Source organism: Onychostruthus taczanowskii, unplaced genomic scaffold (assembly GCF_017590055.1).
Source record: "Onychostruthus taczanowskii isolate IOZ18803 unplaced genomic scaffold, ASM1759005v1 scaffold31, whole genome shotgun sequence".
Classification (NCBI taxonomy): domain Eukaryota; kingdom Metazoa; phylum Chordata; class Aves; order Passeriformes; family Passeridae; genus Onychostruthus; species Onychostruthus taczanowskii.
The window spans coordinates 8167658-8189996 of NW_024500461.1; the positions used below are offsets into that span (position 1 = coordinate 8167658).

Sequence of the window (22339 nt, forward strand, 5' to 3'; positions counted from 1 at the left end):
CTGAGAAAATGGAATCAAGCCTTGTGTCTCCAAACGCAGAGAGTTCACCTCAACAGGGAACAAAAATCCTAAGTTTACCAGATAATATTAAGAACTCAGACCTAATTTTATGGAAGTCAAAACATATTAATGGATGATTCTGCATCTTCCTACACAGCTGAAAATGCACAATATCTAGTTCAAGAGTTTACTTTATATATTTATTTAGAAAGAATATCCCATATTCAACAAAAGATTGATCCATCCTAAAGAAAATAGGCACCTTTCTAGAATACAATTGAAGACACATCCTAAAGTTTTAATTTTTCCATAGAAGGATGCAAAAATCGTGCAATGAGAAAATAAATAATAATTACATACCCATGTGTTATTATATGGACAGTGCAAAATCACATTAAAATTCATGCAGATCACTCTTAATTTCCACTGTGTTTGGATCAATTCCTTATTTCCCACAGAGGAGCTAACCAAAGCTTTATGTCAAAATTCCCTTCAGTAAAAATACCCTTTTTTTCCTGCTTTTAAAGTGTTTAATTACTAAAGAGTCTTTTCACGTTACTTTTGCTTTCATAACAATTAATCTCTACTGTTCTTTGTTTCATAAAACTGCTTCCTGAAACATTCACTCCTATATCTATGTACATACAGAAATATAACACAATACTTTCTGCTGCGATTTCCCAGCAATGAAAAAGCACTAGAGCAAAGACTAGCAGCAACAATGCTACATTTCCCCAAAACTGAGGAAGAATTTGGAAGAAGCAGCATAGAATCAATAGCTTTGAAACTCCATTTCCCATTTGTCATTACTACTTATTGATATTGATGACACTGTCAAAATATCTTATATTAATACATTCCACTTGGAAAGAAAGCTTTTTAGTAAGTCAAGGTTTACTGATTTTTGGTACAGATCTCAGAACTATGCTATATTTTCTTGTGCTACACAGTTAAATATCATTCTACATAAAAACAAAATGTGAGGAACTTACTTGTGTCCATTTAAAGCTGCATGATGTAAAGCAGTGTAACCTGAACTGTCAGTGCAGTTTATGTTTGGTCCTCGCCAGATGCTGCAAATAAAGCAAAATTGTGATGTTAATTTTTTTGACTTGGCAAGTGCAGAAGTGTCAAAAATTCGATCTACAAATAATCTGAAGATATCTGCAACAAGTGTGATTAAACTTGAAGAGATGAATTATCTTGAAAGAAACTTAAAATACCAGGTGTCATCTTGATATCAATATAATTTATCTATAAAACTAATTTTACATATTAATGTACATAAGAGTCATGAACTTTATGTAGGGCAGAGACTAATGACAGAACAGTGATTTCAGGTAGAACTCTTCTCCCTCTTTTACTCTGGTAATTACACTGAGGTTATCATTTTATACTACTTTTCCACAAGTATTCATTTTCTTTAGGTCAATTAGTCTAGAATCAAACAAACATCAGATTAGTGAGAACTAATCATATTATTTAAAGGGTCAAGAAATTTGTTCCTTTTACTTAACTTGATATTTTAGCTCCCACTTTAGATTATTATATTTTTTAAATAAATTAGATATACTTTCAAAAATAAGTTAATTAAATTACATTTTGTTATCTTGCTGTATTTTACAGACAGCCTCATTACATGTCCTGTTTAACCAGTCACATGATCTATTATGGACTTGTCAAAAATGGTAAAGAACATACTTTGTCTCAAAGTGGAAAACACGGGTGCTAATCTACCTGGAAATTGAATAACAGAGGTGTCTTGAGAACCAGCAAGCTTTTTTATCTAACCGACCAAATTTAAAACTGATTGCACCCTTTACAGAAGCAATTAACTTTTCTGTAACAGTTTTCATCATTAGTATTAAAACTTCCAGAACACAATTATGAGTGCTGAATTACAGTCTATATTCATTAGTTTCTTATACAGTGCTAAACAGTCACTGGCAAGCCATATTTCCCTTCACATATAAGAATTGAGTGCTGTTGTTTAAAGAAAAGAATTTGAAGCTAACAAGTAAAAAGAATTTTTCATACTGACATTTTTCATGATCTACATCAGTAAAATGACGCGTTATGCTTAACAAACTATTTTTAAGATTTACTATTAAATCTGCATTTTATTACCTACAAAATGGAATATATGTATACGCACATATATATAGATATATATGTCCACACTAGGGAATACTGATGTAGACTGGTCTCTTTTTCATTGTGTATATTTGAATGATTCATTAGCTCAAACTTAAGCAGTTGTTTTCCCACAAGTAATACTGTGTGCATACAGAATTATTTGTGTGAAACATTGTGTTCTGCACTGAGCATAATTCTACATAATGCTGGGTACCTCACCTCTCCCTGCAATTTAATTTCTTGGAAGAACAGGACTGAATTATTTTCTTGGGTGCAAAGAAAAAAAAAAAAGTAACTTTTAAAAAAATCTGCTCAGACATCTACAGATGTTCTTTTCTACAGAAAGCAACTTTCGGATAAGAAAAGTAATTCTAATATTTTCAATTAAAGGAAATTATTTCAACTTTATGGAATAGTAAAAATTGAGTCACTGAACTGATAGCTCCTCTGTAATAGACAGACATAATTTACATGGCAAAGGCAATGCTTCCTTTCTGTTAGGAGGAAAGAAGTCCTTATGTATTGATAAGGTACAACCTCTCTTACACTTTTGAATAGTGTTTATCAATTATTGTTGGTTTATTGAATTCGATTTTCATCCTTTGATATGTATAGGAGAATGAAGCTTATAGGAGAATGAAGAAAACAAGAAGTGGTGTAGAAAGATTTTAAATACTACCAAAAAAATACACTACCAACCAGAACATAATTTACTTGGTGATGATAGCTTGCTTTCTTTGACTTAAGAGTTGTTAGGATTTGTCTGTTTGTAGTTTTTTAAAATGCAAGGATCCATGAATTCATATACTGTTTGTGATGCGCTAAGCATTATGAATAAAAAAAATAATAAAAGAAAAACTAAAAACCTCCTACCCAAACTCCCAAGATAATCCTCATTCATTCTCCCCCAATTTTCTTCTTTAATCCATTCACTAATTAAAACATTATTATACTTCCTGCCTCTGGTTTTAGAAAATATTTTTAAACTGAAACTGTACTGATTTTTTTTTAAAAAAAACCCTCTGAGACTTTATTAGAGAGTACATAAATGCACCAGTGTGAAACTCCTCACAACACACAGGCTGGGCAGCTGAGAGGCAAAGGACAAAAGACAATGAGTAAATGCTGCTGACTCAGAGACACAGGACAGGATGGACAGACTAATCACTGTCAGCTCCCAAAGGGTACACAAAGACGTGCTTAAAACCACAGCGTGGTTATCAAACTGCAGAACTCAGCAAACACAAGCAGGACTCAGCTGCAGGCAGCTCTCTTCCCTTGGGCCGCTCTGAAATCCTCTCCCAGAAGGTCTTGCATTGCAACAGACCCAGTATATACACAGGATATTAATGCTTTGATAACTGAGCATCAAATTCAAATTGGACAGTCTGAATACAAATTTTTACATCCTAAAACTCCCAGCTTCAGCAAAAGGTCTTCTCTTGCAACTAGAATGCAGCAGGACAGAAGTCCAGTCATATATAAGCTGCATAAAATGCAGGAGACTTCAACCAAAAGTGGAGTAGAGATTGAGGAAATGCCTAAAGATTCCTTCTTTGGTATCATAAACATATATGATATGTGAAGAATCATTAAATATATTGATTTGTGTATTAAAACCTCTGTGAAAGCAACACCAAGGAGGATCTGGCAGAAAAAACAAATACCATTCACTCTCCAGAAAAGAACATTTGTTGAGAGAAAATTAGCAACTCTTCAGAATACTGTCAATATTGAATGTTCTCAAAAGCATATTTCTTCCAGTGATGCAGTCAATTAAATGTCTTAATGTGGCATGCAATAGTAAGTTAGGAATCTGTTTTCCCATGTACATCAGTAAATTAAAACTTTCCCATTACATAATCAATTTTTTAAATGTAACTGAACCTACTTTTTGTGAAAAAATTAGTTTTCATTCAATGGTGAATTAAAACATGATTATCAATTAGTTTCTTCCATTACCTCCTGCTAAAGTAAGACACAAAGACACAGAAGTCCGTTATACTATTTATGTTATTGCTAAAAGCAGAACTATCTCCTTCTTAACAGTCTGCTCTCACTGTGGGCAAAGAATATTGATCTTATGAACGGATAACAAATATTAATTGAAAATCCCCCTTACTTGGTAAGCAAATTACTGTGTTTTTTTTTTTAAATGAGCTCAAGTAGTTACATGTAAAGAGTAAAATTTCAAAAGAAACATGAAAAGGACAGATAAAAGAAAAAGATGGTAGGTTGGCTGATTTATTTTGCTGTGCTTTTTGGAAAGAAATAATTGTGAAGTGGCTGTTACACATATGAACGGAAAATCAGGGAAATAAAAGCTTTTTCCAGCTAATCATCACACAGACACACCCTCCACCAGTAGTACCAAAACTATGTTTGCAAGGTACATATAATTTTTCCATCACATTTCTTCTCTGTCTAATATATACACCTGCATTATATCATTCAACTATCATTATACTATTTCATGACTATGCAATAATATTTCTGGCCCTTATATGGTAGTTTTGCTAAGGTGAAAGGGAAATACTCTTGGGAAGCAACGATAAGAATTTTTAAGAGCCTTAGAAAGCTGCCTGATGACATGACATTCTAAACTCCATCCTCTTTCCATTGATGTCAGTGGCAAACATAAATCAGTTCAGATTTCCACAGCCTCTTACTGTTCCTGTGTTCCACAGAATAAATACATACTACAGGAATTTGTGTTATGAGCCAAAATCTTCCAAATTTTCCATGCTTTTTGTTCATCTGGCAGAAACACATTGACTGAAGTTTTTTAAGCACATGGCCAGGCTCTTTATTAGTCCTCTGCCTACATTCATAGATGTGTTCAGTTCTGTAAACTCAGTTTATACAATGTACATGGGCAATTTTCCAGACAATTTTGAAAATGCAAACTTTTACACAATGATATGTATCATCATTCAGACATATAATAATGATGTTACTTATTACGAACAGCAGAAAAATAGCTCCCATTCTCTATTTTACACACAAATACACCAAATTGACAACTCTGCTCTAACCCATATAACTTAATGTTACTTATAAAATATAGAAGTGTATCATTTTAGTAAATGTGATTTTCTTTCTGAGGATTCCTCTTTGTTAGAATCCAGTGTTATGCCAAATATACTATTAAAAATATATTTCTTTTTCATGTATGGTTTTAACCTATTATGAACATTCCTTCATTGAATTTGATGTATGTCCTTCAAATGACTTCAAATAAAGTAAACTTAAATGTTTGCATTTAGTAGCAGTGGAGATAAAACCCTTTTAGAAAGTTATATTTTAAAGCCTAACAAATAACTGTACATGCAAAAAAAAAAAAAAAAAGAAAAATATTTTTTAGGATTAATTTCAAGCAGGTGCAGTTATAGGTATTAAACTGAAAAAGTAGATGATACTTTGAGTAAGGCTATCTTTGATTTTCATTCCAGTATCAAAAAAAACCTGTTGCATGAAGCAACTGAGAGTTAAAAATCTCAAATGAAAAGATATTTTTTATAATTGTAATTAAAAATAAAGGGAATGGCAAATGTATTATCAATTCAGTTAATATTGATTTTATGCTAAAAGCTTATTGTATATATAATTCTGATTTACTGCTTTTGTTGTATCATTGTGAAATCTGACTCAATTTTCAATGCACTTATTTCATTTTGATTCCTCGTGTTTAGTTCCCTCAATATAAAAAAATACAACAAAATTAATTATCAACTATTCATGGGATTAAGGATGTTACTCAAGTTCAGGTTCTAAAGCAGCTCATTCCACTTGCTTTCTTTAACCTTGATCTTTTTACAGTCTTGGCCTTAGTGTAAGTCTGCAAAACTGGAGGATACCACCAAACTATGATCTCATTTCCATACTGTGTCTCTTCAACTTGTGATTTCTATTTGATATAGCAAGTGCAATGCACATTATGAGCTGGATTATTTAGTATATAACCTTTGGTCATTACTATACTTAGAGCTAGCTAGAACAGTGGATTAGAAAAAGATCTTTTTCCAAATATGCAACAAAACAGGAACAGTTAGAGTGATAACACAAGCATAGAAATAAAAAGTGTAATTTAAGAAAACATGTAGAAGAACAGGACTGTGTCCAACAATAAGACTCAAAAAGCAGTATCTTACCAGTAATTATTGTTTTTCAAGTTTTGTGAAGGATCATTGCTAAATGAACACTGATAGATTTAACAGGCTACATCTGCCCAGACTAAAATTTGGAGTAGAGGGGCAGCATTTGAAAATACACAAATAACATAATGTCCTATAGATAACCTCATATACTTGCTCACGTACCACTCTCGCTGTTACTAACTATATTTTTGGTTGGAGAATGATGATACCTGTACCACCATTAGTCCAACCTGCCATCCATTGCTTCTCCAGTGGAAAAAACTATGAGAAGATTGATTATAAATGACTGAAAGTCAGTGTGTTGCTGAAGAGAGGCAGAAAGCCAGACACATAGAGATACCAACGTGTCACAGCACATGCCACAGTCAAGAAGGCCACAACACACAGAGTATCACCATGCAACACCAGAAGGCTTCAACTCATACAAAGTAACACCGCAGCACATCAGAAGGCTTCAGGCACTTACCCATACAGAGGAACATCCTATCACTTCAGAAAGCTGCAAGCACCTGTCCTTCTTGATCTTTAGCCCAATCTTTTATAACCTTCATGTTCATGTGTGCCTTCTGTTCCCTGGGTGATTGGTCAGTGCACATGGGCACTCCATGTCTCATTACCTTCAATGCTGTTCACCTGCCCTGCACAGCTGTAGCCCACTGGGGACGAGGCTCAGTGCACCTGGGCACTCCATGTCTCATTACCTTCAATGCTGTTCACCTGCCCTGCACAGCTGTAGCCCACTAGGGATGAGGCTCGGCTGCAGCCCCACTCCCAATTACAACAAACTGTGGGTGTACCTACACCAAAGTCCTGCCTATCCAGAATAGATTAGTCATGATGAGCCTTACAGAGAGACAATATGACCTTATCATTTGAATAACCTCAAGATAAAACAATTGCAATTGAAAGAAAAAGGTTTTACAAAAGTGCATTTTGATAGCGTTAGGACTTAAATAACTTTAAAGGAACTCCTGAGATGAGAAATTATAGAACCTGTAAATAAGGACATTACAATTGTGAAGTACCCAAAGAACAGGCTGGAAGAGTACTGAGATGATTGGAAACTATACACATTCATGTGCTAGCTTATGTGATAAACAGCTCCTGTTTATCCACAATGGAGAAAAAAAGGACAACAGAAAGTGGGAAAATCAAGTAATGCCCTGGCCCCACTACTCCGGACCTCAGCACAGAAGCATCACCAGTGCATTAAAAGCTCATCCATGTAAGTCCACCAGAGCACAGCAGCACCATGGCAGACAAAGGGGTGTTGTTGGGGTTCCTCTCAAAACTGTGCTGTGAGAGCCTCCACGACAGTGCCTAGGGGTGACACATATCAACATGAAACAATGAGAGACACCACTGTCTAGGGCTACAGGACACGTGGATTGAGTAGGATTTCTGATGGGATATTAGAGGAGGAACCAAAGGCAGGGAAAGGGATGGATTTAGGTGATTTGGGGAGGAACAAGTTTAAGAAGACAGAGGGATAAGGGGACAAAAAGGGTTGATCACTTGTGTATATTTGGTTCTGCAGAACTATAGGCTGGTCACATCCTGCAATCTATCTTATTAAATTCTGGGTCTATTTCTCCGGGCAAGGTGATCTATCCTGTGTGCATGTAAGAGGGCCAAACTACCTGCACTTGAGTCAGATGATGGGTTAGTGAGAATATACGTCAGTCTGGTCAGGAAATGGAGCCAATGAGGGTCTGCTCTACTGGAGGGAGACCTTGGATCAGAGGACCCACATGTGTCCACAGAGGCTGCAGCTGTAGCATGGGTGTGTGAGGCAGCGTGTGACTGGTTAAGAAGACCAAGCTGGATCAGTCAGCAAAGTAGGTGAAGCAGCCTGGGAGCCAGTTGTGTAGCTGTATGTCTCTGAGGTTAAGACATCTATATTAAAAATACTAGAGAAAACAGTGGTCTTGTATGATTAACATGGACCACTGGGAGGCATGTCCTACAACTCTTCAGATTGAACAGTCTGTGCTTATGTAACTACGTGCAAATTTAGGTATGCCCAGTTTGGGAAAGAATCTACCTAGAAAAACATGTTGATGAGCACTCAGTCTCTCCAATTAAGTACTCTACATGGTAAAATCTAAATAAACTACACTTGAACAGAAGTCACATTAACTGTTTTAACTAAGTAAGGACTCTGTTTACTTAAAGTTGCAATCAATTTCCCTTGAGGGTAAGTAGTTTTATCCTGATAGTCTTAATAGTTACATCACTTTAAATGTTGTAAAAGATCAGTTAATATGCAAAAACCAAAAGGAGAAACACATTGACTTCAGGATGATGTCACACAAAGGAATAGGAAATCAGTTATGCTTCATTTAAAAAATCTGTCATATGTAAGGTAACTTTGCATTTGACCTTTACCTAACCAGTCTGGCTTCATCATTCCTTATGGACTACTCATCTAGAAGTACACTGGCTGAGTATACTGCATAATATTGTGGCTATATTCAGAAAGCAAAATGTTCCTGACTAATACTGGTTAGCTTTTACAGTCAAGACCAATTTGCCTGGAATAGTTAAAAGAGAGAAAGCCTTCATCAGTTATGACATAAGGGTTTCTCTGTATTCCATTTGTCTATAGGGACATGCTGGAGTTCTGCTTAGTCCACAGAGAACCATACTAACCCCAGCTTGTCAGTGACAACTCAGACAGATCTTTGGATTCAGTCTGGGGTTCTGTCCTTGAAAATCCATTCTGACAGAAAAAACATTAGCTCTCATTTGGCATCATCCTGCAGAAGAATGCTGTAAGAACTACTAAATTATGAAAATCCACAGTCCAAAACCAGATCAGCAGGCAGTACCTTTAATAAGTAAAATCATTCATGTTTAAGCAACATAAATCATATTCTAAAACCATTGCCAATGGTATGTATGATCTTAGGTGATCTGAGCAATCTGAAGGAATACCGCACAGCTAATGCTGAAGATCAGTGCATCAGATTAAATGTTCCTACGAAGAGCAACTCCACATCCATTGTATCATGAATTTGGGCTCCCTAACATGTATGAGGTAGTTGGGTTCTACATATTTGTTATGAATCAGACACTTTGCATAAGATCTACAGATTGATCAAGATTAACCAGGAACACAGCTCACTGTGTTATTTACAATTAGACCATATAATAGAGAAAGGCTAATTGCCTTGGCTATATCTTTTTTTCAGTGTGAATACAATAGTTATGGATACACTCATCTATTAAACTCCCTTCATAAATAAATACTGGGTTCTCTCAACTCTTTTCAGACAACTAATCCTTAGTGAAATTACATAAACAATAATTATTTTTCTATAAGTGCAACAAGAATCAGTCCTCTGAGGGGTTGTGAAAACCCTTGCATATCTCATGATTCTAAGTACATCAAACACTCACTCACCAGTTGGCTGAGGGAGGGGATTGTCCCATTCTACTCTGCATTAGTGTGGCCTCAGCACGAGTGCTGTTTGCAGGTTTGGGTGCCACCATATAAGAATGATATAAAGTTTTAGAGAGCAACCAAAGGAGAGCTACAAAGACGGTGAAGGGCCTTGAGGGGAAGCCATAGGAGGAGCAGCTTGAACACTTGCCCTGTTCAGCCTCAAGGAGACCTGAAGAGTCTGCAATTCTCATTGCAGTAACAACTTCTTCTGAAGGGAAGAGGAGGGGCAGACACTGGGGGGCAGTCCACGGTGAGCAGTGACAGGACCTGAGGGAATGGCCTGAAGTTGTGTCAGGGGAGGTTTAGCTTGGGTATTAGAAAAAGGTTCTTTTCCCAGAGGGTGTTTGGGCATTGAACAGGCTCTCCAGGGCAGTGGTCACAGCACCAGCCTGACAGAGCTCTGGGAGCGTCTGGACAATGCCCTCAGTCACAGGGCGTGGCCCCTGGGGATGGTGCTCTGCAGGGCCACCAGTTGGACTTTGATGAACCCTTGTGGGTCCCTTCCAACTCCGCTTATTCTATGACTTTTAGATTCCATCCACTTATATGAATATACCCATGAATGCTGAGGTGTAGTATATACATCATTATTTCTTTTGAAGAACAGAGTACATTCTCAGAAAGACTATTCTGACTCCTTCTTTCACAAAAAAATAGCTGAAATTAAAATAAAGATTCTTAAAAGCCACTCTAATATTACCTTTATCAGAAATAAACTGAAGCAAAGTCATATTTCTCTTTCTCTCATAAATGCAGATATGATGACATATTTTATTAGGAAAAATATTCCCTTAGCCATTCTTTTTCCTAATTCAACTGACCTTGAATCTTTAGTAAGAAAAGAGACTTTTTTTCCACAATTAATTTTTGGAGATCCAGCACAGTATTCCCATCCAGCATAAATTCATGGAGTTTGCAATTTTAAACACATTCTTATCACAGAGAGGCAAAGCAAATATTTACTAGAAAAGGAGATTTTAAAAACTCTAAATGATTAATTATGCATCCTGGAACACTTACTGACATTTGTTTAAGCGGAATAAAAATTCCTGAAGCTCTGGCACTGGAAGCAGCACTGGGAAGAGTAACAATTTGTATAAAAGATTTTTGAATATGGATGCTGTTATATCTGTGACCTCAATCCAGTACTAAGGATTGTTCATCTTAGAAACCAACCTGAGATGAGACTCTGTTATAGCTCTAGGACACACAGAACAGAGCTTGCTATATATAGAGTCTGCAATTCAGCTGGCTTTAATACCTTGTCCTTCCTCATCTGGGTTTCCTCAAAAGTAGAATAATTCTTTCAGACACTAGCAAAACAGACACAAGAAGAAATGCATGATTCCATTTCCCCTTGACTTTGGAAGGTCATCTCACAATTCATTCTCAATTTATGCTGAGATTTGAAAATGAGATTCAGAAATCAACTATATTAACACTAATCCCTTCATCAGTGTAATCAATCCCTCACTATCTTGACGTATGAAAATGTAACAGATGTGAGAGTCTCACTTCTTGTGTTCGCATCCACATGATATTAAATGTTATCCACATGATTTTCCTTATTCTCAATTCAAAGTTTCCATATCTTCATCTCATAACAGCAGCAATAATGTCCAACCCTTTTGGACAATCTGCCATAACCTTAGCCCGAACTCAGAACTGCGAAAGACTACAGCCCCAGGAACTCACTTCCAAAATATGAATCCTGAGATATTAAGGCTCTTGAAGTTTATCAATGACCTATAACACATGTAGAATATATGCATAACATTTGTGCTTTCCAGTAGAATATTTCCTCAGTTATTCAGACTCCATGGGCCTAAGCCCACAATAAGCAAGGCAGAGAACATCAGAAGAGTGCAACAGTACATTTTTACAAGATATAAAGTAATTGAAAATAACCTTGATCAAAATGTATTCATAAAAGTACTAAAACTCTTTTCTATTGTCCTGGGGTGACTTTATAATGCTGAACTGTATAACACAAACATTATGTTTATATTTAATAACATAAATATTAAACAATTTGAGTCTGTTCTTTGGAGAAACATCCTTTTAAACCAGGGGTGCTCTTATTGCATTTGCTAGAATGTTACCACGGAGTATCTGCATGTTGACTGCCTCGAATTCAAGTGCAAACACACATTCTTTCCATCAGCTTTGAATTAATTTTGTTAACAAGGACACAGTTTAGGAAAGACATACAAAATATAGATATGACAAATACATTACAGAAATGATTTCTATAAAAAAATTAGCACCTGTTCAGATTACATAAACATTTCTTTAGTCTCTTAAATTGATTATCAAGTTAAATAAGGAAGTCAATCAGGGTGAAATTATCTACTGCATTAAGTACAACTGGGCAAAAGCAATCCACTGATCAAGTTTGTTCCGAGCCTTGAAGATTGGTCTTCAAACCTCAATGGAATCGTTGTAACATCTAATCTTTAACATATAGAGCTATTATAATGTGAAACGTTCAAATGTTTTCGGCATAGCATAGAAAATCTGAATAAGAATGATATTGGATGAAACTATTGTATGATATAAAATTACTAAATCAGATAATGATATTAACTAAAGACAGTTTAGGCATAAAATCTCTATCCTATGTTAGCTAGCTATGCTCTAGCTAATTGGAACAGTAGGACAGAAAAAAGCTTTCCAGCTATAAAAATATAGAATTCATTCCTTAATTTCTTCTCTCAGCAACATGTCATATTTGAAATAAATAATATCAAAACATAAGGATGGTACTCAGCACACATTTCATTTGCTGTGCTTTGCCAACAGAGGTCAGAATTACCTCAGCAGCATCCAAAGCATTACTATGATCATAACTACAAATACTTTTATTACCACAAAATTACTTTCACAAAGACAAATAACACACTTTAAATAGAGACTGAAGTTTCACAGTGACATACTACAAAGGTCTTCCCAAGCTTTTGGATATGTAACAACAATGTCACCACTTAAAATTTCCTGAACACTGTTACTGAAATAACTACAAAGGTCATATCCATCACATGACTGACAAAGTATTTGGTAAGATGTGCTAGTAATCATTTGGATCACTCAGAAAATATCAATTCATCCAACATGATGTTTCCATTGAACAAAATCATTTATGACACACAGCTTAGAAGGCAAAATGTAATTACAGTAAAAATATTCAATATATTTTCAGTCTATTTATGTTAGAATTGCCTATTTAAATCCATTAGGAGTTATTGTTTCTACTCTACTTAAAAGCCTTATCAAATGTAGAAATGGAATCCAAAACTAAGAGGTTTAAATGACACAGAAGTTTCTACTGTAAAAGAAGATTTGGCTGATGTAGACTTTCAAAGAGCCTTAAAAGAACGATAACCCATCACTTATTTCCAGATGTATCTAAAGTGAACACTGTGATTTTTAATTTCCCAAAAAACAATTACACATCAATAAAGAAATATTCTTTGTACCTGAAACAGTTTTACTGTGGAATGTTTTCTAGAAAATGAACCTGAGACCTACTCCAAAAATACTGAAAGTGTTCCACAGAATTTCAGCTCTGTGGATCATGAACTTTTCAACAATATTAAAATAAAAATGCTAAATTTGGGGGAATGTATTTAAAGAATAATCTTTCAGCAACTTTCAGCATCTTTCTGCTCCTTTTAATTGATCTGATAGGATACTTCACAAAATCTGTTTTGCCAAATACCTTTTTGTAAAATATATAACAAGACTCAGCCATAACAAGAGTGATTTAATGTCCTTTCTGAATGGCCTGTTTGGCAAGAGATATCTAGAGAATCAAAATTTGTCTGCAAATATTCTTCCTAACATCATAGATTTAAAAGAAAAAAATATTGTAGGAGAGATCCCAGTTCCACAATAAGACACCATACAAAATGATTCATCACATCTCTCTCTCTAATTTAGTATCAGCACTATGGTACCTGACAGACTCATGGAACAATTACTGTGATTTTTTTCAGCTGTGTTTAATCCAAACAATGTTCCTAAATCTTTATATAGTTAAGCAGGAAAAAACCAATCCCCAACAAAATACCTTAGGTACTAAACTAAATGTATCATGCAAGGCTAGACTCGCATACAACAAAAAGTAGGGAAATGATACACCAAAAAAGGTTATGAAATGCATGTGTAGAAGGCAGATTCCCTCCTACTTTCCTTTATTATACATATAAATCTTTCTTCTTTTTTTTCTTTTCCCATTAAAGGTCATATATTCACAGAGAGGAAGGGATCCTTGTTTGTGAAATCTCCAGAAAGCTGTAGGTTTTTAGAAAATTATGGAGATGGGAAGGCCTTTGACACACACATGGGCTGGGCTCTCTAGAAGCTACTAACTCTTAAATGAATCCAGACACAAAACCCCCTGAAAAACAGACCCCAGCTGAATTCACCTGATTCTGAATTCACTTTAAATTTCAATTATCTTTCATCTTGGAAAGAAAGATCTTTTACTATATCTCATTCTAAGGTCACTTTTAACAAGTAGATTTGACTGTTAGCTCAATCTTGGCAGTAAAATTACTCAGATGAAGGCATCATTTCACCAAAGGGAACACAATCGGATTTCAAAAAATCTAAAAAGAGGGACATTTTCCCCCAAGTGATGACCAAAACTACACTTGTCATATTTGGAGTCACACTAGAAAATTCATCTATATATCCTTCCAGTGGAATTAAATTTTAAGTGGCCAAGGCCCAGCTAGTTGGTAAGTCATGGCTGGCCCTCCATGGTCCCACCACACAGGCAAAGAAGCTGATATAGAAGTGTCTGACAGCTCAACTTAGCAAAATTCAAGGAACATTTCACTCCTAGGGTGAGGGGGTTGTAGTAGCAGGTAAATGTTTAAAAAACATCTAGTTACTGAAATATCCATCTCCTGGATTTTCAAGAAGGCGCCTGAAAAGAGTGCAAAGTGATCTGAAGGAACTTGGCATCCTAAAAGACAAGAAAACTCAACCCAATTTTATATGAAAGACCTGCATAGCACGTGATTTGAAAAAACAGACACAGCACAGCATTACTTCTATAACACTGCTAATTGAGACACTGAATTAATTGGGGGTACATTATTAGCATAAAGATTCCACACAGCCATGATTCCATACAGACTTTGATCATGATAGTTCAGAGTAGGTTGACTGCACAGAGAATTTGTAAATATTTTCTCTAAAAGCATAATCAAAGCTGGAAGGTTAATTTCTCCTTGGGCATGGAAACAGAATACCGGGATGCAGTTCATGGTTGCAGAAATTCTAAAACTATACCAAATCTGTAGCAAACAAAACAGAAACAAAACTCCTGACCTTTTTTTTTTTTGTAAAACATGAAACTTTAACAGTCCAACCAATGAAGGAATAGATTCTCATTATGTGAAATACAAATTTTAACGTTGTTGATCATATAGTTCTGCCACATAGAAGACAAAATTTTAGGAGGGTATGAAATAATTTCAGAACAGCTTGCAGGTTTTTTTAAATGGCAAGATGAATTTTACAGCTTCAGTTTTGTAGCCATCACAGTTACAAAAATCTTCACGTAGAGGTAAATTGGTACAGGACTGTATTTTTAATTTTACAAACAGAAACTGGTTTTTGGCTTTCCCACATCACTGAGTCACTCTGAACAGCCTAAAATCCCTAACAGATTCTCCAGACAATCATTTTTAAGCAGTAGAGTTTTGTGTACTTCTCACAATTGTTTCACAATTGAGGCACAATTTTTTCAGTCCTCCTTTGTAAAATGGCAGTGGACAGTCTGAGATCTAGAATGTTTATATACTTTTGAGATCAAAGCACAATCCATATCATTAAAACTATCTGGCTCTGCTTAGCTCCCAGAAAATGTGTAATGGGTAGTATTGCAAGCTAGGACTCTCCATTCTGCCAGACCCTGAATGCCATGTCAGTTCTCTTGTCACTTCAGCTCTGAACCATTTAGGAATTCATGCTGCACCAGCAATAGTAACCTAAACATGTTTGGAACTATTTTCTGGCACTAAGGTTACACTGGCATAGAATGCTCCACACCTACACTACTCAAACCTTCTAAACAGGATAGCTGCATCCAGATTGTCTATCAGGCCCTAGGCACATACTAATTCTTCAGCTGTGCTTAGTAGCTCTTTCCTTGGGAGAATGCCACATGGCACCTTTCAGTACCCAGAAATGTTCCCTGGCATGTCAAAGTTAGGTGCAGCCTCACATTCCTGTCACAAATTTGGCAGAAGCCTGTCGCTCACCAGCAGCATTTATCAGCTTAGAGGATGCAAGAGCACCACTGTTTTGAGTTTGGGTCCAGACAGATCATGATGAGCCTCTGGCCCACGGTTCATGTTTCTGCTTTATGCCTTTGATACTCCCAGCAAAGGGAAGAAGGGAGAAGTAGTGGTACACTGACCCCAATTCCTTTTTTAGCTCATTGCTTCACTGCTCGACACCAGGATAGAGGATAAGGGGGAGAAAAGCTGTACATGCGAATATCCCAAACAATACACCACTGTTGTTATCTTCTTTTCTTCTCCTTCATGTGCACACTCATATTGATGGAAATTCCTAGCAGTGCATCCAAACTGCATAGTACACCTGCATTCTCTAGTCTAGGAGTCTCATTCTGGTAAAAATTAAAGAAAGGGATCCACAATGGAATCAGAATGACCTTATTCAAGGAAAATATTGCTAATGGCTATAGCAGCATGAATCTCTTCAACTTCTTAGCAGAAAGAACACTTAGCAAAAAAGCAGTCTTTTTTGGTTCAAAAAATCAAAGGTAGGCATAGGTATAAAAATCCTTCAAACCAAAAATACCTACATTTAAGTTTTATAAACAGGGACTCTGGAAGAAACTTCATGTTCTACAGAAAGAAGCCAGAAGTGACTGGGCAGGAAAAAAGAATTAATCCCACCAACACAAAACAAGCTGAAATTAAAGACAGCCAATGCCTTACTGAACTGACACATTTCTCACTTCTGATTTCCCAGTCATCACAAATCAAGGAGAAAGAAGCCTTCTTAGGTGAGAGGGACCTAGTTAAACATTGGAAATTTGTCCCACTTATCAGAGATATTATTTTCCATAATTAATTAGATGGCCTTTCCAGAAGAAAGAAAAAGTTTCTGTCTTGCAAGAACAGGTCAAGGATGAAAGTGAGAGTTGGCTATCCATACCCATGATGAAGAATATGCTGGAAGTAGGAATTTCCATAGTGCCAGTCTGTCATACTGCCTCCTAAAATCCCTTAAAAATTAAAAAGAAGGGAAAGTATAAATCAGGAAATTTGAACGGAGAAGAAAGGAACTCCAATGCCTCATCACAGATGAAGCAGGGCAGGAGACAAATTCTATTGGTCTCTGAGACAAAGTTTCAGCTTCTGGAAGGCTGAAGTAATAAAATCAAACTACAGAATGCTTAAATCTCTTAGATCTCCTAGTCACAGTTCACAACCCTATAGTAAGTCAAATTGTTTGATAATGTATTCAGAGCTTCTAGGAATTGAAATCTTTAACTGGATATACTGATCTGAAAGATTAGCCAGCTTCCAGTATGGCAGAGAGAATTTTGTATCACTTTGTTTATGGATCACATGGTGGCACAGCTCCATTTCCACACCTAATCTTTACAGTGATGTTAAAATGGTGCTCTAGTCTACCTGAGCATGGGAAACTGTAACAGAAGATACTTGGAGTCACAAAGAGTCCAAACTACAGGACTCTATACTGAAATTATTCATAACCAATTTAAGTTAAATTTCCGGCAGATAAATCACATAATAGAAAAATACTGTCTTATAAATCAAGAGACACAAATGACCTCTGTTGATTTAAAGATAAAATAGCATTGAATTTTATCATTTGAACTATTCTTCAAGCTCAAGATCGACCCCTTTTTATTTCAAACTTGAACGTAGCTGTTTTACCATTGGTTTCTTATGCAATTAAAAAAGAACTGATTTCTCAAAATCAGTTGAAGGAAATTTGGAATGCTACAGCTATGGGGCTGGGAGGAGAGACTCAAGCAGACGTCTTAACCAATGCCACTACAAACCAAAACACCTATAAAAACAAAAGGCAATTAATATTGTGTATTAGAAATAAAATGAATAAAATAAAAAGGAAAGAAATCAAAATTCCGTTCACTTGAATTGAGCTCCTACCGGTTGCATCCTGCAACTATAGCCATTAAAAGATTACAAAGATTTGGTAGCAGGCTGTACTACATTCTTTACACTTGTACATGGTGGATGAAATGAATTACAGGCACAGGAGGTCAAGGAGTTCTAATTTCAGCTGCATTGTCTTATGTGTGCAAAAATCAATCAACCACAAACTTGTGGTCAACCACAAGATTAAAAATAAGAAGAACTCAGTTATACTACAAAAGTAGTATTATTTTTTAATTCTTCATTTACTACTTCTAGTGATGTGGTTCACTATGTACGACTTTTATTTCAGTGAAATAAAAGGAGTACATAGTTCTAAATTTAGACCCCAACCCATGGATCTCAAACAAAATATAAAAGAGGAACAATAATCCATATATATATAATCCACAATTAGAAACTATCTGTCTCCTTAGCACACTGTAAAATGTAACTTTATTTTAAATTGAACTAATTTTAAATATGGTTATTGCAATAAGCAAATACAGACATCTGCAAATACAGAATAAACTCAATTTCTAAATGCTCCTCCACATACTGTGGAGGGTTTAATAAAGAAGTATATGCATATACTATGATTATTCACTTCTTCCCAAGGCCATTTTCATTCTATGGAAACTATTTGCACACTTAGACTTTGAGCTACATCAAGCAGACTCATATTTGTAACCTATCTGAGGAAGAAAGATTCATATTCTCCAAAAGACAATATGTGGATTTTACCCTTACAAAGGTGACCAATTAGTCTTGCTATCCTGAACACAACCTAAGTATTGGGTAAATAGGATACTATACCAAATTCAACATATTTACTATCAAATCGTCATCAATATTTCAGCATTGTAAAGACAGCAACATAAAATTAGGTTTTACTATAACATTTGGTACTATACTATGAAACATAAATTATGCATAAGACATTTTGAAGTCAAATGAGAAAAGTTACTTTGTCAATAATTCAGGCAATAAAAGAACAGCAATTCCCCATGTTTTAAGTGTTTCCAACAGCATTTGAGTCTGTCTTTATTGGTTCTATTGCTATTTCTTTATTCCTGTAGTTAAGATGAAAACATAAAATGAGGGGAAGTTACAGCTGTATAATACATGAATAAAACAATAATTGTTTCTCCTGATATTTTTCTGAATTCTTTTTATGTACAGGGATAAAGTTTCTTTAAATAAAGCTACATTTTCAGGATAAAAGAAATCAAAATAAAAACATTTGACAAATTTCAGTCCAAACTATCAGCATAATTATTTCACAGTTGTTACTGAAAGAAGAAAAAACTCTTAACTTCCAAAACTAAGGGACTGGAGTATCTTTTAAGAGTAGAAGCTCAGCCTTATAGCATTGTTTAGGCTAGGAGAGGAACTCACAGTAAGTATACAATGGGAGGGTGTAGAGACAGCAAAGCCAAACTCTTCTCAGTAGTGCCCTGTGGCAGGACAAGAGGCAACTGACATGAAGTTCAACACATTAAATTCCATCTGGAAATAAGAAAATGCTTTTTTACTGCAAAGATTATGGAACACTGGAGTGGGATGGCCCAAGATGCAGTGTCCATTCCTGGAGGTACTCAAGGTCTGACTGGGCAACCTCTTCTAGCTGACCTCTGCAGATGACCTACTGAGGTCCCTTCCAACATCAACTCTTCTGTGATACACATTAATTTTGTGTGAAGATGTATTAATTTTTTTTACTAAGAGGTCCACCTCTTGATGTCATGCATGAAAGTGCATATAATAGAAAACTCATCTGTATTTTTTTTTTGTCTTCAAATCCAGAGAATTCAAATTCTCCAACTATACAGAGCTTCATCTAAAAAATTAATCTAGACACCAGTAAGCAGATTGCATCAAGAGTAGCTCACATATTATATTGATGGAGTAAATATACCCACTCCAAACCAACCCGCTTTTTTCCTTTCTAACATGTGTAAAGCAAGTGCACCTCATATTCCATTCTACACACTTCCTATGAAATTTGGAGCTAGGATGCATAAATAACATCTCTGCTTTTGGCAGTCCTAGACAGGCATGTAGGAGATACATTGAACTGCATTCAGGACTGCCATAAAGTCCTCCCATTAACCACTGGGATAAGAATAATGAGACTGGTCAAAAGTTGATCAAATGACTTGCACCACAGTAAGTCCACAATACACAACTACCAAAAAAACTTGCAACATACCTACTTCTTTTCTCCTGAAAATCTAAATGTTTGTGGTCCAGATAGCAAGACAATTTGAACAATTTCATTTTTTCAAAGTGTTTGTGACAATGTAAATAATGGACTGACTGGGACAACAGAAGTTCTATCCCACTAAAAGCTAACTGTCTAATTTTCAGAGGCTGAAGGAATTCTAGGTACCAGAACTACTTTATCATGAAGTTGTTTGTGAAGAATGCCACCTTTAACAATGACAGACTGCAGTGGAAAACAAAGGGAACATGCAATCATCTCTATCAACTAATCATGAAGAAAATAACAGATAAGGAGAGTTACTAAATTAGTACACTTAAATTAGTCAATGAGAAAATAGTACTATCAAAGAGAAAGGGAGGAGACTGCCCAACAGTCTCACTGCTTAAGAATCTAATTAATAGCAAGTAGTGAACGTGATTGATCACAATCAATTCTTTGGCTAAGCTTCAGCGCCAGAAGAACTTGCAGCTCTTGGATATTGTTGCCAGAAAGGACAGAATGCTTATGGTGAGAATTTAACTGTGAAGACTTTCAGAATACATGAAATAGACCTTTAGAATCATCTCATTCAATCACTTGCTCTGAGACACAAATATTTCAAAGCTGGAGCTAATTTTGAGGTGAGTTCAGTTAGCTTGGGAAATTGTGCAGTCAAGTTTTAAGTCTCTTCAGTCATGGATATTACACCACCTCCCTTGCCAATCTTTTGCAGAGCTTGATTACCCTAACTGTAATTTTTATCCTTAATATCCAACATAAATTTCCTTGTTGCATTTTGTATCTGCCCCCATTTTCCCCTTGCTGCGCATACCTGATAAGACTGGGGCCCTTTTTAACACAAAAATAAGTAGTTTAGTTGAGGACACCTAAATGAGATTTTGTTTAGTGCTCTTTTCTTTTTTTCTGAACAAACAGCTCTTTCAAATTCTCATATGCCAGTGCTCCAGCCTCTTAATAATTTTGCTGTGTTTCTCTCTTCTGGATTTCCCCCAGTTGGTTTGTATCTATCATCTCCCATAACAAAGAGCAAAACTGTACAAGTCTTTGAACAGAGGTGAATAGATACTCCCCTCAACTCGCTGGCCATGTTTTCTGTTGATCTCTGCTGCAAGGGCACATTGTTGACTTATGTTCTCCTCACAGATGGCAGGCAGGTTAGCCAGCAAATTAGCTTTGGTAAATCCAGGTTGATGCCTCCATTCACCCTCTTGTCCTTTATGCACTTTGATATGCTGGCATGAGGAAAATACACATACCCTAATGTGGCTGAAGATATTTTAAAAAATGAAGATTATTCAAGAAAGAAATAATAATTTTACATTCTTTATTCTATACATGGTTTAATAGAAGTCCATTATTATAATGGCCGTCTTTCAAATCTTGATCTTACTTCCTTATTCATAGACTGAAGCCCAGATATTTTCCATCAATTTACTACTGTGAAACCCTTTGAATTTTCCAGTTCTCTTCTAAAAAGGAGGGCATACCAAATTGTAAATAAATACTACCTGGAAAAAGCTGAAAGGCTACTATGTTCTGTGCTCTCTCTTCAGGTTCCCATGATCTGAATTTTTTTCCATTAATTTTAAAGTGCAGTTGTTTTTTCTAAGGCCTAGAATTATGAAAAGTACAGTACATGCAGGATAGGTAAGATTGTTCTTTCTACTCAGGTTAAATAAGTTAAATACCTGCAAACAAATAAACATATATTGCATTGCCAGAATTAGGCACCTCAGCTAACACTCAGCAGAGTAATCTAAGTGAAGAACACTATGCAGCTCCTTAAATCTAGTCAAGAGGAAATTCTAAGACATAAATGTTTATGAAAACCCCTCTTCTTTCAAGGATAAGGTATCTCAATACTAAAGAAAAATGTCCTTCATTTACAACCCATAGATTGGAGGGTCTTTCAGAAATATAAGTAGCCATCTCCTCTTCCCTAAGAACTCAGAAAAGCTGACTTCTTTGTTTTCAAGGTGTTCAGTGGTGGTGGAAAATCCTTAAAAAGGGAAATGAGAGCATTCACCTGGGAAATACCCTGACCTCCAGTCCCTTAACTAGTGAATGACTGCGTATTTTATATTTGGTTAATTCTAGATAAAATATAGAAACAATCATAAGAATAATAAATCCTGATACAGGTCTTGCAAGAGAACATTTCAAGCATGAAAAAGAGCAAGGATTTTCTCTCAGAAACCTA

At 35.7% G+C, this 22339-nt stretch overlaps 1 protein-coding gene across 1 annotated transcript in view; it reads right to left on the reverse strand.

The window, feature by feature from the left end:
* ANKS1B (ankyrin repeat and sterile alpha motif domain containing 1B) overlaps positions 1 to 22339 on the reverse strand; it is a 406509-nt gene that overhangs the window by 359706 nt on the left and 24464 nt on the right. Inside the window, exon 2 of the mRNA XM_041409745.1 lies at positions 993 to 1073. Coding sequence (XP_041265679.1) covers positions 993 to 1073 — 81 coding nt within the window. The remainder of the gene's footprint in view (positions 1 to 992; positions 1074 to 22339) is intronic.